The sequence below is a fragment of the Rhea pennata genome, chromosome 5 (assembly GCF_028389875.1).
Source record: "Rhea pennata isolate bPtePen1 chromosome 5, bPtePen1.pri, whole genome shotgun sequence".
Lineage (NCBI taxonomy): Eukaryota > Metazoa > Chordata > Aves > Rheiformes > Rheidae > Rhea > Rhea pennata.
This window is the reverse complement of record NC_084667.1, coordinates 25,866,539-25,881,059: the sequence shown is the minus strand read 5'-3', so window position 1 is coordinate 25,881,059 and position 14,521 is coordinate 25,866,539. Positions and strand designations below refer to the sequence as shown.

Below are 14,521 nucleotides of genomic sequence, written 5' to 3'. Positions count from 1 at the left end.
ATTAATTCTCACTAAAGCATTAAGATACTAGATACATAATCTCTAATCCACGTGACTGCTTCAAGCAACTTCAGTTTACCTAACATAGATAAAATTACGTATTGCTCTTCAACACTGATTCCTGATGTCTTGACTCAGCACATTACTTGTAACTAGCAAGTCTCCCACATGAGAATCATCACGCAAAAGTTTCAAACCTATACATTAGAAAAAGCTATTCATAGATAGATACTGGTGCCTCCAGTTTCTACATTGAGGACCACACATCCTTTAATCCCTGCACATTTCCCTTTAAAAGGCATCTCACAGACAAAGTCAGCGCTGTAGCTAGGGCTACAGAGATCAAATCAAGCAAGCGCAGACAGAAACACAAACAGTTTAAACTGACGGCTGCAACTGAGCAGACTGACAGACTGCTCACTTGCCTGCACCGTATGCTTATGTAATCTCAAAAAGGCAAAGACAGGGGTTAAGTAAGGAATATGTAAGGAAAACCACAAAAGAGGCACACAAGTTACTGAAGCAGAATAATTATTTCGATAGCTGTTCTGTTTGGAATTTTTCTTTTAACCTTTACCTAAAGGTATCTCCTACAGTCAAAATGCACAGATAACGCCAGCTTTTGAGACTAACCTATAGATCTCCTCTGAACAAAGGCCATGAGAGAGATTACCATATGTTTGAAAAGAGATCATGGGTTCTTGATTAGGGGATAATTTTCAAAGCTCAGCATAAATGAAAAAAAAAAAAAAAACCACAAGTGACAGCTTTAGTATAAAAACCTGTTTTTCCCCAGTTTGATTTTTGAAATATGAGGATGTGCTTTTTTCTCATTTAAGTAAATCCAGTTCCAGCAAAGACGCCATCGCATGTCCTCACTGTGACAATACACTCATTTTTAAAATATTTATAATTGCACTTCTCATGAAGCATACACTTAAACTGGGTTTCCAAAACCTGTAAGAGTGTACACCTTCTAGTGCACCTTTGACAAAGGCAAACAAATATACCAGAAATGGATTTCTATATACAATGGCTAAAGTTAAATTATGCTAATTGTATCAAAGCAAGAATGGGGAAAAAAAAGAGCATCAGCTGTCCCCTCAGTCCCACCTCATACTTTTTAAAGCAAAGAAGGTATGTACCATAAGATTTTGGCTGTTACATGGCTACATTATCCAATACTTGGATAATTTCTCGAGTCGAATTTATACAATTTTGAAGACTTACCTTGAGAAAATTGCAAGGTTACACTTAAAAAGCTTTTACCTTTACAGAGTAATTCACCATCCTAGCTCTAGTATGAAGAGGTACGCACAAAGAGCCCCTTATACAGCTTCAGGTATCTACTTGCAAAATAAAAATGTTGTAATATCAACATGATAAGTAGCATAACCCATCTTAATACCAGACAGCTGGGAATCTTATCTCTGGGAGCATTAAGTATGCCCTTTTCCTAGAAGGTAGATAGTCAGTGACCCCATCCCACAGACCAGCAGGCAATGAGTGAGTTATTAAGCACTTCCCCAAGCGCAGAGAGCTTGGGGGAACCCGTCCCTCAGGAGCACCGCGAGGGAGAAGACGGACTGCCGGTTTTTAAGCAGATGCAACGGAAAGGGCTGCCCCAAGCGCCCCTTTCCCCCTCCGCAGCGGGAGGGCGGGTGGCAGAGCCAGAGCCCGCTCCCGACAGCGGGCTTCTCCCCCTCCCGCGGGGTCGCTCCCGCCAAGCACGTGAGGAAGCGCTGTGGGCAGCGCCACGGCGGGCTCGCCGCCGCCAGGGGAGCGTCCCTAGCGCTCGTTAGCCGGGGCGGGGAGAGAAAGAAAAAGAGACAAGGGATAATCGGCTTCACTAAACCACTTAGGGCCTCTCTCCAGGCTTATCTCGCTAATCCTCTTCGGCAGCGTTTTAATCTTCATAACGCACGGCGATTTCTCGTCGCTCTCCCGCATGGGGGGGGGGAGGCGCGGGCAGCACGGGGGCTCCGAGCGCGGCAAGCGCGGCGGCCGTTGGGGCACGCCCCTCCCCCCTCCCCGCGCGGCGGCCGTTGGGGCAGGAAGGCGCGCGCGCCCCGGTTCCCGCGCCGCCGCCCCCGCCCCCGCCCGGCCACAGCCCCAACTTCCCCCGTCCGGCGGCCGCGGGAGGGAACGGCGCGGGGGCGCCGCGCGCCGATTGGCTGGGCAGCGGCGGGCGCCGCGCTCCGATTGGCTGGGCCGCCCCGTCCCGCCGCGGCGGCACAGCGGGTTAAATTCAAATCGGCACCGAGCAGCGCCGGGAGCGGCCGGCGGCGGCGGCCCTCGCGCGGGCAGCGGAGGCGGCGCGCGCGCACCGGCGGAGCCGCTCCCGGTCGGTGCCCGCGGCGCGGCGCGCAGGCCCCGCTCCCTCGCGGCGGGACGGGGCGGGACGCGGCATGGCGCGGCGGGGCGACCGGCCAGGCGCGGCACTGGCGCCAAATGTTTAAACCGGATCCCGGAAGGGCCCCGCCCGGCGCTGGCGGCCAATGGGCGGCGCGGGGCGGGGCGGGGCCGTTGGGCGCGGGGCGCGCGGGCCGGGCCGGGCCGGGCCGGGCCCAGGGGCGGGAGGCGCCGCCACGTCCCGGCGCGGCGGCGGCAGCGCGGGCGGCGGGAGGGGCGCGGGGCGCCGCGGCCGCCGCTAACGCGCCTCTCTGCCGTCGCGGCGCAGGACCGGCGCGAGCTGCGATGCGGAGCGGCGCCTGAGGCTCGGCGCCGGCGGCAGGATGCAGCGGGCGGAGATGGGCGCCGGCGATAAGGTACTTTGTGCGTCGGCCGCGCTGTTTGCGCCTCCCGTCGGCGGGGAGCGCGGGCCCGGGGCCTCCCTGGGGCCCCGCGCCGTGACAGCGGCGCAGCGGCCGCTTCGGGAACCTCAGCCCGGGCAAAAGCGTTTAAAAACCCGCCTTTTACTAATCCCTCCCGTCCTACGGTCACTTTGATTCGCACCCTCGACGAAGTACCTACAACTTTACCTGATGACTTTTATCCAAAATTTCTGTGACGTGCAGTAATACCCCTTCCCGCCGATTCCCCCTCCCGACTTTTTTTCTTTTTTTTTTTCCTTAATGAAAGCTATTTAACTCACTATTGATAGCTTTTCAGTGCAGCTTAACATTCATTCTGGCTATTTTTCCCTATAGGGAAGTAAGATGAAAAGTACCTGTAAATGCCATGGACTTCGTGTAATAAGATAAAGGCACAGTCAGCTAACTGGTTTGCAGGGGAGGCCTTCCCTGGTGTAATGAAAGACTTAAATTCAGTAAACACTGTAACCTTTGGCTTTGAGCTACTGAGAACATTACACTGATCTTTACCCTGCTTTGACGATTATCGACCAATGGATTATGAACAGTATTACTGCTTTAGATTTTTAACGTCGTGGTTTCCCTCTTTCTTGGTGCAGGAAAATCATTCTTCTGAGCCATACAGAAGCATACTGAAAACCCCTTTGAAACAATCAGCTACCTCACATTCAGTCTTGACAGAGATACAGCCTGGCTGTCAGCCTCTAACAACACCCCCAAAACCTAAGGAAATCCCTGCTGCGGATCCATGGACACCCACTTCTAACCTTAAAATGCTGATTAGTGCAGCTAGTCCTGAGATTAGGAGCAGAGAACAGAGAAGAGGACTGTCAGACAACACAAGTGAGGTCCTACAGGCAAAGCACTGTTTGCAGGTATGTTGTAAAAGTATCGTCTTTCTTTACTTTTTACTTAGGTGAAGGCTGTATATTCAGTATAAATAGTTTGCCTTAATATACTGCAACTTTTTCTTTCAGCTTTGATTTTAGAGTATTTGCCATTGAAAATAAGGATGTTGTCTCGTTACATATAGCAGGCAAAGATTTGCTGGTTTTATTTCACAACTGTTGAGAACAAAGGCAGAGGGTTGGGCTGACAGGAAAGCTGTCAAATATACATAATTATGTATTTATTATGTTTTAAAAAATCTTTTCTTATTTCCATATAGGAGCAGTTATCTGGAGATGAATATGAAAAATCTCAACCAAGCCGCAAAGAGAAAAGTCTAGGATTACTGTGTCATAAATTCTTAGCTCGCTATCCTAATTATCCCAGCACTGCCGAGAATAATTACATTTGCCTTGATGAAGTAGCAGAAGAGCTTAGTAAGTTTGTGTATATACTACTATGTACTTATTCATACAAAATGCCCGTAAGCCTACTATTGATGTTGAGGACATTTTTGCTTAGTGAAATTTTGAATGCTTACTGCATGCTCTCAAACTTTGATTTAAACCCAGCTTTAAGCTGTCTGTTCTTACAGCAATTGCTTTGGAGAGCTGAAGCTTCTTCAGTGAACTGAGTTGAGAAGCTCTGGATTATGTTTAATATTAAACATTAATTTAAACTTGTTTCAGTCTTTTGGATCTAGGAACGATGGCTAAGATTAGGGGTTGAATTCTGTGGCAGGAGCTAGTGTTTCTCAAGCTGAACCCACAACTTCCGGTCCAATCATGACATCAAAGCAAGAAAACACTTTCTGCTGTCTATAATAATTTAACCAACTTTCTCATTTTATATCACTGTTTAATTACACCAATGATCTAATGAGAGTCTAAGCTGCTAACTTCAGGCTCAAGTTTATTTCATCTGTAAGAGGTATGAAGTTACAGTAGTATTGAGGTTATGAAACTGTTAACCGTTATAAATTTTGTTAACACATTTTTACTGTCAATGTATCTTCAGATATGTTAAGGGACACAGAAGAGGAGTGATCTGCAAACCAAAATGTATATTCCATTTCATTGTCCATATAAAATAACTTATCTTGTTTAGAAAATGACTAGTCAAAAATGATAATTTAACAGACGAAAAAGAAAAGCCTATTGTGTGTTTATAGAATAACGTATAAAAACAGATTTTTACAAAACAATTGTCAGCCATGAGTTTCTAAAATATTCAGTGAAGCAATCTAAAATTGATGCAATAAATAAAATTAATATAATAAGTAATAAAATAATTATAAATACAGCTTTTTTTAAAAGCTGTGTTGCCATTTGGAACCCTTCTATTGGCTCTACTGGCAACAGTAAATTTTCTTTCTTGAGATGTACTATAAACAAGAATATCTGAGGAAAAGCAAGTCGTTGCCATATCTCAAGCAAGGATTTTTTTACTTTTTCATGCTGAAAAGATGTGTAAGAACAATTTTCAGGAAAATTTTGTAATGAGGAATTGATTAAAATGACTTAGAAGTATATTAATGGAGGAAATACAGAAAACTGATCCCTTTGATGTGTAAACTATTATTTCAGGTAATGAAATGTATACAAAAAGCTACTTTATGTAGTAGAGATGTCACAGTGATGTAATTTCTTCCCTTTTTTTCCCCCCTTTTTTTTCTTCTTCAGATGTTGAACGTAGACGCATATATGATATTGTGAATGTGCTAGAGAGCCTACATATGGTGAGCCGCCTTGCGAAAAACAGATATGCTTGGCATGGGCGACATAATCTCACCAAAACCCTGCAAACCTTGAAAAAAGTTGGAGAAGAAAACAAGTACACACAACAAATACAGATGATCAAGAAGAGAGAGTGTGAGCATGAATTTGATACAGATGGTGAAAGAAATGAAGAAATGGCAAGATCTTTTGCTTCAAATGAGCATTCAGAAATGTGTTTTGTTGAGCTCCCAGGAATGGAATTTCGTGCTGGTAATATTTCTTTATAATGTCAGAAACAATATGTGCCTGTAGTTATAACTATTTATGTATTTGGAAAGAACATTTATTGGACTTTTTTCTTAAATGCCACTGCCTGAAAAGCACTGTAACTGTTCTTGATGGGAAGGAGTTCACTACTCTTTTTTCAGTTGTCTTAATCATTTAATTCTTGCATAAGTTTGGGTGTGTTTTTTTGTTATTTTTAACAGTGCAAGAATATGTGTTTTCAGCTGAAACTACCAAACAATAGTTTTATATATGTATATATATAAAAACATACAATTGAATTTTGGGTTTTATTACCATGGATGTCAAAAGTACTACTCCATGAATTTTTAAAATCCGGGGTTGATTCATGGAAGAAATGTTCATTAAGGATTCTTAAAAATATTGTACAGTCTGCAGTTAAGAAGTCTTTAAGATTACAAGTCAGATGATAGGAAAGGTGTACAAGGGGAAACGCTACTCTCTTCTTCATTCTTAGATTTGGTATCCAGCCGAGTATCTGATTTTAGAGGTGTAATCCTGGAGTCTACATTGGCCCTGACTAGTTCCTGTATTGTTTGTTCTTATAATAATTGTTATTGCCAAATATTTCTAACTTAATTTCTTCAGTGTTTTAAGACTGTTTGTAGCTGGCATATCACCTAATGCTTTAATCCTTTCCACCGTCTGCTGCAGCATCAGTAAACAGCAGAAAAGACAAGTCTTTACGAGTGATGAGTCAGAAATTTGTGATGCTGTTTCTTGTATCAACTCCTCAAATAGTAAGCCTTGAAGTTGCTGCTAAAATCTTAATTGGAGAAGACCAGTTAGAAGACTTGGATAAAAGCAAATTTAAAAGTGAGTAAAATGCTGCTGCTGCTGCTGTCTGCTTTTTGATCTTCTAAATAGAAATATCAGCTGTAATTTAAATGAACTATTTGGATGCAAGATTATAGATTGTAAACTACAGTGATCCCTTTCCTCCTATAAATATTTGAGTCTCCATAAACTCGCTAAACTTCTTAGATAGTTTTTAATCAGGACAACTTGTGCATAGTCATTCATACATGCCATATAAGAGAAAGGAAAAGTTCTTTAAATCCTTTTACCATGAAGTAATGTCACGAGGGTGTTTATTGGTAACAACTTCATTCTCTTTTCTTTTTTTTTTCCTCAAGTGATCTGTCAAAGATTCTAGCATCATTTCAGCAAAGATGTCCCAGCATCATGCAAATCTGTGTTCTGGTCATATAATTTACTGTTTGGAAATCTAAAGACATTTTGTAGAAGTCCTGTTAATAGCTTACAGATGAGAGGAAGTGAAACCTAATGTTGTAACTGTCAATCATTTCTTCATTCTTTTACCGTGCTTTCAGTTCCCCGCACACTTCCTCCTTTACATTCAAATGAAAAGGTACTTCTAGGTCTAGGCCTGTATACCCATAATAATTACAAATGTGCCTGCTCTTGAGGGACTAAGAACGAATTTTGAGTTTCATTGCAAATTTCATCCTTCCTTGATTCTCAGACAGACTCTGTTGTCGGGTGTTTTTTTGTTTGTTTGTTTCACAAAACAAATCTATGGAATAAAAAAAAATGATCCTCGATGCTTTCAGTTCATAATTTCCTTTCCACTGCATCATGGCAACATTGGGTGGGTTGCTAGTTGTTGGGGTTTTTATATTCTTGTTCTTTCTTCTTCCTCTGCTAATGTCTTTGTCTCAAAATAAAAGCATTTTCAGGGCATTCCTTCCATGTTTGTATTTCAGATATCATGTGTTTTTACCATGTCCTTGGTTAACATTTGGTTAAGCACATTCACTTTTCAGTCAAAGAATTCAGTTGTAATCTGACTGCTGCCTAAAATTTGCCCCTAATAGCTTAGCCTGAATGGTTAAGAACACGCAGGATGATTATCCTGTTGTGTGTTAGTACGTTTCTTTTCCCACACCTCCGTATTCACCCTTGCATGTGTATACCTGCTTCTTAAGCTACTTATTTTCACTGTGGAACTTGTATAGGTTTGGTCATTGCACAGAGCCTAATTACCCAGAGGCTTCATTTTAAATGTTTCTTTACACCTAGAGTAATACTGTGTCTCTTCTGATCAGTATATTCTTTTTAGATGTTTTCTTTGTAATTCCTTTTTAAGTAGTAGATTTACATTGTGATATATTATTATTTCATAGTATAAATATCTGTTCCCTAAAATTATTTTCCTAAAGGAATTTTACAGGTTTTTGCACTGCTGTTACAAGAACATCTTAATATTCTTAGTCTGATAGACGGCAACTTATTAAAGAAATAGAAGTGCTATAGTTCACATTTTCTTCTATTTCAGCCAAAATTAGGAGACTTTATGACATAGCAAATGTTCTCAGTAGCCTGGAGCTTATCAAGAAAGTTCATGTTACAGAGGAGAGAGGTAGAAAACCGGCATTCAAGTGGACGGGACCTGAGGTCTTGCCAAGTGTTCGGGGTAGGTGTATGTTTCATTTTCTGTCCTGCTGATTATTTTCATTGTTTCTTTGTTTTCTCCTCGAGGAAACATTTTTTGAACAAAAGACAGGGTAAACTAAGCAGAAGGTCTTTGATAGTTATGTCGCTGTTCTTGGTCTTTGACAGCATAGCATACAAGTGTTTCACAGAACATCAAATATTTATCTCCATGCAGTGGGTATTCTCTTGTTGAGACTTACCCATCTCTATTTTTGATGTTGCTAGTGCTCCAGCATTTATAAACCAGGCTCAAATAGCTTCTTTTAATTACTGATGCTACACATTATAAATATTTACTCTGTTTTGTTCTGCTTTTAGATACAAAATCTGAAGCCACCGCTACAGCCTGGGTCCCACATGTTTCCGAATCCATCACTTCCAAAGAGCAGTGTTCAAAAAATCTTTTTCCTTCAAAAGTCAAGCAAAGCTTTATTCGGCATCCATCTCTAATAAAGTTAGTTAAAAGTATAGAAAATGACAGAAGGAAGATCCAATCTGCTCCAACCAGTCCAGTTAAAATAAGCACAAGTATGTAGCAGAAAAGTATATTTCGGTATCTATTCCTGAATATATTCTTAACTTAGATATAGGGTCTTGCATTACATAGTTGAGTTCAACATCCTGTCATAGGAGATGCGGATATGTGGATATGCATGCTTATAACATAAGCATGTTTTAAGAACTATCAAAAATAGACCAGATGGGGGAAATATTGTGCGGGTAAATCTGAGACCTGACAAGATTTATAGTGTAAACAAATCTAAAATGATCCACATTTAATGAGTAAGCTGTGCAATTTAGTAGAAACTCTTTTCAGTTTGATGGATTGAAACCAGGCACAGCCTGACAACTGCAACAATGTGAATACATTCATTTATATCTGGCCTAAATTCAGCATATTACCTGAAACTATTGTCTCCTCTTTCACACTGAACAAACTGGGGGTGGCATATTATATATTTGGAATTTAAGAAGAAAAATCCTCTTTTATGTATTACTATTTTGACTTTTTGTGATGTTGTATTATTGGCAACAAATTCTGTTTGGGTAGTATAGCTGATTCTTTATGAACTGATCTGACCCTATTTTGTTGGGTAAACTCTTTTCAGGTTTTCCCAACTAACCTGCTTTGTAAAATTGCCAGAAAAATTCCTATCAGTGTTCATGTTCTTGTTATGATCCTCTTTAAAACCAACCAGCCAAACAAACAAAAACCCCCTTGAGCTGAGGCTTTGCAATTTGTTTGATGTAACCTACCATCTGATTGATCAAATCAAGTCTGGACTGCGGTTTGATAACACAGAGTCATATTGTCTTCTCATTAAATGTGTTTACTGCATTAAATAATGCAGTCTCAAGTCTGAATTTAACTTTCAAGTCTGATGTATTACAGGTTTTGTTTTATTTTTCTTCTCCAACCAGGTAGTGATCAAAATTTATCAGCTGTCCCAAGTAAAATGGCTCAGCTTGCAACGATCTCTAAACATCAGCTAGAAGGACAATCAAAGTAAGTTTACACAAGTGTTATGGTGAGAAGCTTTATTTTGTCCCTCGCTGTTAACTTTAAGCTATGCTCAGCTTGAGTTGGGCAATAGTCTCAAAATCGGTAACCCCTGATACAACATGGGGATTTTTATTTTTTTGAGGGGGGGGGGGCGGCGGGGTGGATGGTTAGAGAAGTACAAATTCACATTAAGTCTTGGTTTGGCAAGACACAATTTGTCAGGGCATTTCTGCAGGAAGATGTTAAAATGTGTGTTGGGGGGCTGGTTTATTATTTATTTGCTTGTTTGTTTATATTTAGGAAAGCAAAAGAGATGAAAATGAAATTGGCTTTGGAATGTAATCAGTCCTCCCCCGAGGCGGTCCCCAAACCTGAACCTCACACTGCACCACCTGCTCAAAAGTCCACTCTCGCTCAGCCGCTGACTGTCTTGTCTCCAAGCCACAGTTCAGTGTCACCAATAATGCTACCTCACACTCATTCTGGTGTTTCATATGCAATATATTTGCATCCTTCCCAAGCCCACACTGTGACAACATACAGCCCAAGTTTCATGTTGCAGCCTCTACCATGTGCTAATGTGACTGGAATTAAAAGTATTAATTCAAAAGTACTGAATAAAATAAACACTGAAGAAGCAGACAATCACATAGTTAAAGATGATCCAAGAAAGTCCTTGACAGCTAATGAGAGACAAACTGTACAACCTGAATCTACGTCACACAAGTGCCTAAAAAGATCACAAGCATTACAAGAGAATAGTCTGATTAAAAAGTGTAGAAGTGATGACAAAAGCCTTAATGCTTCTCTGGTAAGTTAAACTATTTTTTTAAATTTGATAGCTTGACGGTGCCACCTACTCTTTTCAAATTAATTTAGGATCCTATCAGATGATGTAAAATTTGTAAATGCATCATAAAGCCTGACTGGGGAGTAATCTTGCAAACACTTCATCTTTTAGTTGACTTTAAGAGCATTTGTGCTACAGACTTGCAGAAACTTTGCAACATAAAACAATGTTTCCTGTTGGCATTTGAGAACACCTGTTCCTGTATCCTGGAGGAATAATTTTGGAGGGTATGAAAACTGATAAAAGACAAAACTGAACTGTCTGCTGTTGCTTGCTAATGCAAGTGTGTGTTCACGTTTTGAATAACGTTACACTTGAAAAGATGATTTGTTGTGCTTGCTGATGTTTGTTGTTGTTGGGTTTTTTTTTTTATATATAGTTTAATCACAGATTTTTTTCTGGTATTTGCAAAGTATCAGGCAGAATATATAGTATAATTTCATATCTTTAAAAGGCTAACCTAGAATCAGGCTGATCTATCCTCTTCCCCTTTCTCCCACTCCAAATTTTTATTTCAGAGAAGGTGTCTCAATGTGTTCAGAGGTTAGTCAAAATGAGACAACCTCTCCCCAAAAGCATTATCACAAGACTTTACTGGGTTTCAGGACATCTATGCAATCGTTCAGGAATTGTTCAAGTATACAAGGGGCTAGCATTCACCCTTGGTTATAATGGTGTTAGGAGGGAAAGCGGACATGTAAAAGTTGATGGACACAATGACCCAAAACTCTGATGCTTTCTAAATATTTTTATCCAGTTTGTAGGCAGCCAGTGTTGGATTGTCATAGTCTTAATAACAAGGTGTATGAAGGGAATAAGACTTTCAGTTTGGAAAAACTGGACCTGGTTTGCTTTCCATCCCTCCCTCTCAACACTGGGCTCAGTTGCTGACTATTTTAGTGTCCCTGCAAATTATTAGGCTGCTTTAAATCATGCTTGGCAAAGCAACCATGAAATGTTATCAGCATGTGCAGTGACAATGTCAATGGCATCAAACATCCACTAGCTGCAAAGGAGAAGGAGGGAATAACAGAAGCAGTTGTCTGCACTTGTAACTAGAAATCTTTATAGCACAAACTTGAGAATCAGGAGAAAGCTTGTTTTCTAGGTTGTGTCCACAGATAATTGTCACAGAAATGCAGCTTTTCTGACAGCCAGAAGTATTTACCTCACTATAGTAACTTTTTAAATATGTAAATATTATTGTAGACCTGTAATTCAGGCTGTAAAGTCTGTCTTTTACAGTGTTGGCCTATGTTTTATATGTACTTTTTTTTTAAAGGGAGAATCCATTACAAATGAAAGACCACCTTCTAATGGTTTACAGATGGATTATGAAATGGATGATTTCCAGAAAGAGAGACAAAACAAAGCTGAAAATTTAGACCAAAATGTGACAAGTTGCTGTGACCAATGTAAGAAAGGAGGTATTCCAGAAGATGAGGAAAGAACCAAAACGAAACAAGAAATACCTATGGCCTTTGCCATTCCTGCTCACGAGGTAACTCTGTCAGGCACCACAGCATACCATGCTATTGCCTGAATAAATACTGCTTCTAAGAGAGCGCTTTCTTTGCCAAAGAAACAAAACTACAATAAATACATGTCCATCTAGATTAATTTTAGTTATTTTTCAGTATGCTTTTAAAATCTGATTTACTGTAAGACTTCTATTTTGCATTATGTACACAAATAAAAGGAAATTAAATAACTGGAATGAAGACGGTTACTAAGATTCACTGGATGGAGTCAGTGTTGAGATTCCATACCTTCCCAGTCCTTTGTTTGCTATATTTAGTTTCAAATAATTTAATTTACAGTATAACTATGTAAAGCTTTTTATATTTTAGTAAAATTTAGGATTCTGTAATTAGACTTACACCTATAAAGAACTTGATTAAAGAACACTTTTTTGTCAACAAAACCAGAACTTGTAAGTGCAAACAGGTTGTCTTCCTGGATTTGTCTTACAAAAACATAAGCAAGAATGGGATGACATGATAATTATCGGGTCTGGATGCTTCTTTTGTTAGAGGAAAATGTATTCAGTATTAAGCTTTCTCTTGTGTCTGGTCTAATTGTAACGTGTTAATCAGCCCCTTACTAAGGATGTCAGCTGGGAATGGAGCCAGCTGACTTCGATGGAGTATAGTAGTCTTATTTTAAGAAGTGTTGCTTTGAGTCAGCTGTGTCCAAGTTCAAGCAGAAGGTAGGACAGGGCATGGAATATCGGATCCTGGGGATATGGAGATAAAGAATTAAGGGCAAGAAAATAGAATGCAACTCTGGAGAAGAGCTCCAATAAGGTTGCTGGTTGCATCTTTGAGTACAAGTGATTGTCTCTCTCTTTTCCAGACTTTTTTTCCATCTGGCTATCTTATTCCTCTTCCTCAGTGTACCCACCATGGCAACAAGGCAGGTTTTTCTAACAAAGAGAAAGCTGGAATATGTTCATTACAGCACACTACCTACAACTCGCCCATTGCTGGTGAGTATTAAATTAAATATACATATAGTTCCCCATCTTGCGGGACTGTGGGCTAGACTTATCCTACTGAGGTCATGACATCCCACTGCAGTGGTTTGAGCCTCAGTGTTTAATCCTCTACTTGATTTTTCATCTTTAGGTGTGATTCCAGTGACAGCATCTGAACTGAAAGCAGTTAACATTCCTGCTTTTCATATAACACCCTTGAATATAATGGTATCACCAACCTCTATAGCTGCTGCACCTGTACTGAGCAACTCCTGTCTCAATTCAAGCAACACAAGTCCTGCCCAGACTCCAAGTTCTTCAGTTCTGAACTTTACACTGCAACATTTAGGACTAATACCTGCTGGTGTGCAAGTGCCTGCAAATCCTGCTCTTCAGCACATGACAGTCTCTTCAAAACCAGAAAATGTTAGCTATTGCTCAGAAAACGTGAACTTGAAAGAAGAGAAGGTAAATAAAAATATGTTGCAACTTCCTGACTGTGAGTTGAGTGGGAAATACAGTGCAGTAACTCCTTTACAGCAGGTAAAATTCTTAGCATTTTTTCCATCTTACTTCATTTATAATTCAGCACTGCCCCCAAAAATCTGGACTAATGGTCAATGAAAGCTAGCAGATTACAGGTTAGAAAGAAAAAGCAAGTATCAACTTTGTTGTGTGGAAGTGGAGCCAACTTGGAGTTAAAGGGTGACGGGATATGAAGAGACAACTGTCCTAAAATTTTGGATAGACTTGAGATGACATTTATTTACAAAATCTCCATTTGTTACTTTCTTTTCTTCTTATTACTCTCCTAAATTACTCTCAAGGAGATGCTTTTTTTTTTTTTTTTTTTAATAGGATAGGCTTGGTAGAGGATTAAAAAAAATTTCGTATTTATGTAATAGTAAATTGCCTAAGATGCCTTTGTACTAAAAAAGAGGAGACAGGAGGGGATTACAGAAACAGGTTTTAATTTTTTTTAAAATATATACGTATATATACATATGTATTTAGATAAACACACGTGTTAAAATGGATATACTTTTCTCAGTAAAAAGGTGTAAATTTTTTTAAAAAACTGGAAACCTAAAATTAGAATTCACATTAAAAAAAAAAAAAAAAGAAAAAGAAAATAACTTTCTTTCTCATCATTTTCTAGCCAAGTGTTTCAAAGGAACCCCAAGAGCTCCAAACAGTGAAAGAAAACTTTTTCCGCACACCAGGAGGGCCAAACACAGTATCTTCATTTTCTGCAAGTTCAGATGGTACTGATGGAATTTCTCAAGGAACCTTGTATATTCCTCAAAGAAAACTTGAAGTGTCAGAAGGCTAATTTCAGGATACCAAGTTGCTGAGTGTGTTAGCAGGAATAATTACTGATAACATTGCACGCATCTTGGATTGTTTGATGGATAATGTTTACTTTGGACATGTATTGGCAAGACCTCAATACTGGAATAGCCTTAATTAATTAACGCTTTAGAATTAAAAGCAGCTCTTAATGAGAAA

The 14,521-nt window shown here is 40.1% G+C and overlaps 1 protein-coding gene across 1 annotated transcript; it reads left to right on the top strand.

Moving 5' to 3' along the window:
* Positions 1 to 2,694: 2,694 nt before the first annotated feature.
* E2F8 (E2F transcription factor 8) lies at positions 2,695 to 14,521 on the top strand. The gene is made up of 13 exons (XM_062576821.1): positions 2,695 to 2,768; positions 3,413 to 3,688; positions 3,982 to 4,138; positions 5,384 to 5,689; positions 6,380 to 6,541; positions 8,025 to 8,162; positions 8,501 to 8,710; positions 9,605 to 9,689; positions 9,987 to 10,497; positions 11,819 to 12,037; positions 12,892 to 13,024; positions 13,164 to 13,480; positions 14,172 to 14,521. Exons 1-13 carry the CDS (start codon positions 2,736 to 2,738, stop codon positions 14,343 to 14,345), a joined length of 2,721 nt encoding a protein of 906 aa, XP_062432805.1. The 5' UTR covers positions 2,695 to 2,735; the 3' UTR covers positions 14,346 to 14,521.

Bases quoted from the DNA above. Each gene is read 5' to 3' on its own strand.
- E2F8 (XM_062576821.1), top strand. From the start codon at position 2,736: ATGCAGCGGGCGGAGATGGGCGCCGGCGATAAG. The intron at 8,711-9,604 runs GTATGTAGCAGA...TTCTCCAACCAG, and splicing joins TCCAGTTAAAATAAGCACAA to GTAGTGATCAAAATTTATCA. The intron at 9,690-9,986 runs GTAAGTTTACAC...GTTTATATTTAG, and splicing joins CAGCTAGAAGGACAATCAAA to GAAAGCAAAAGAGATGAAAA.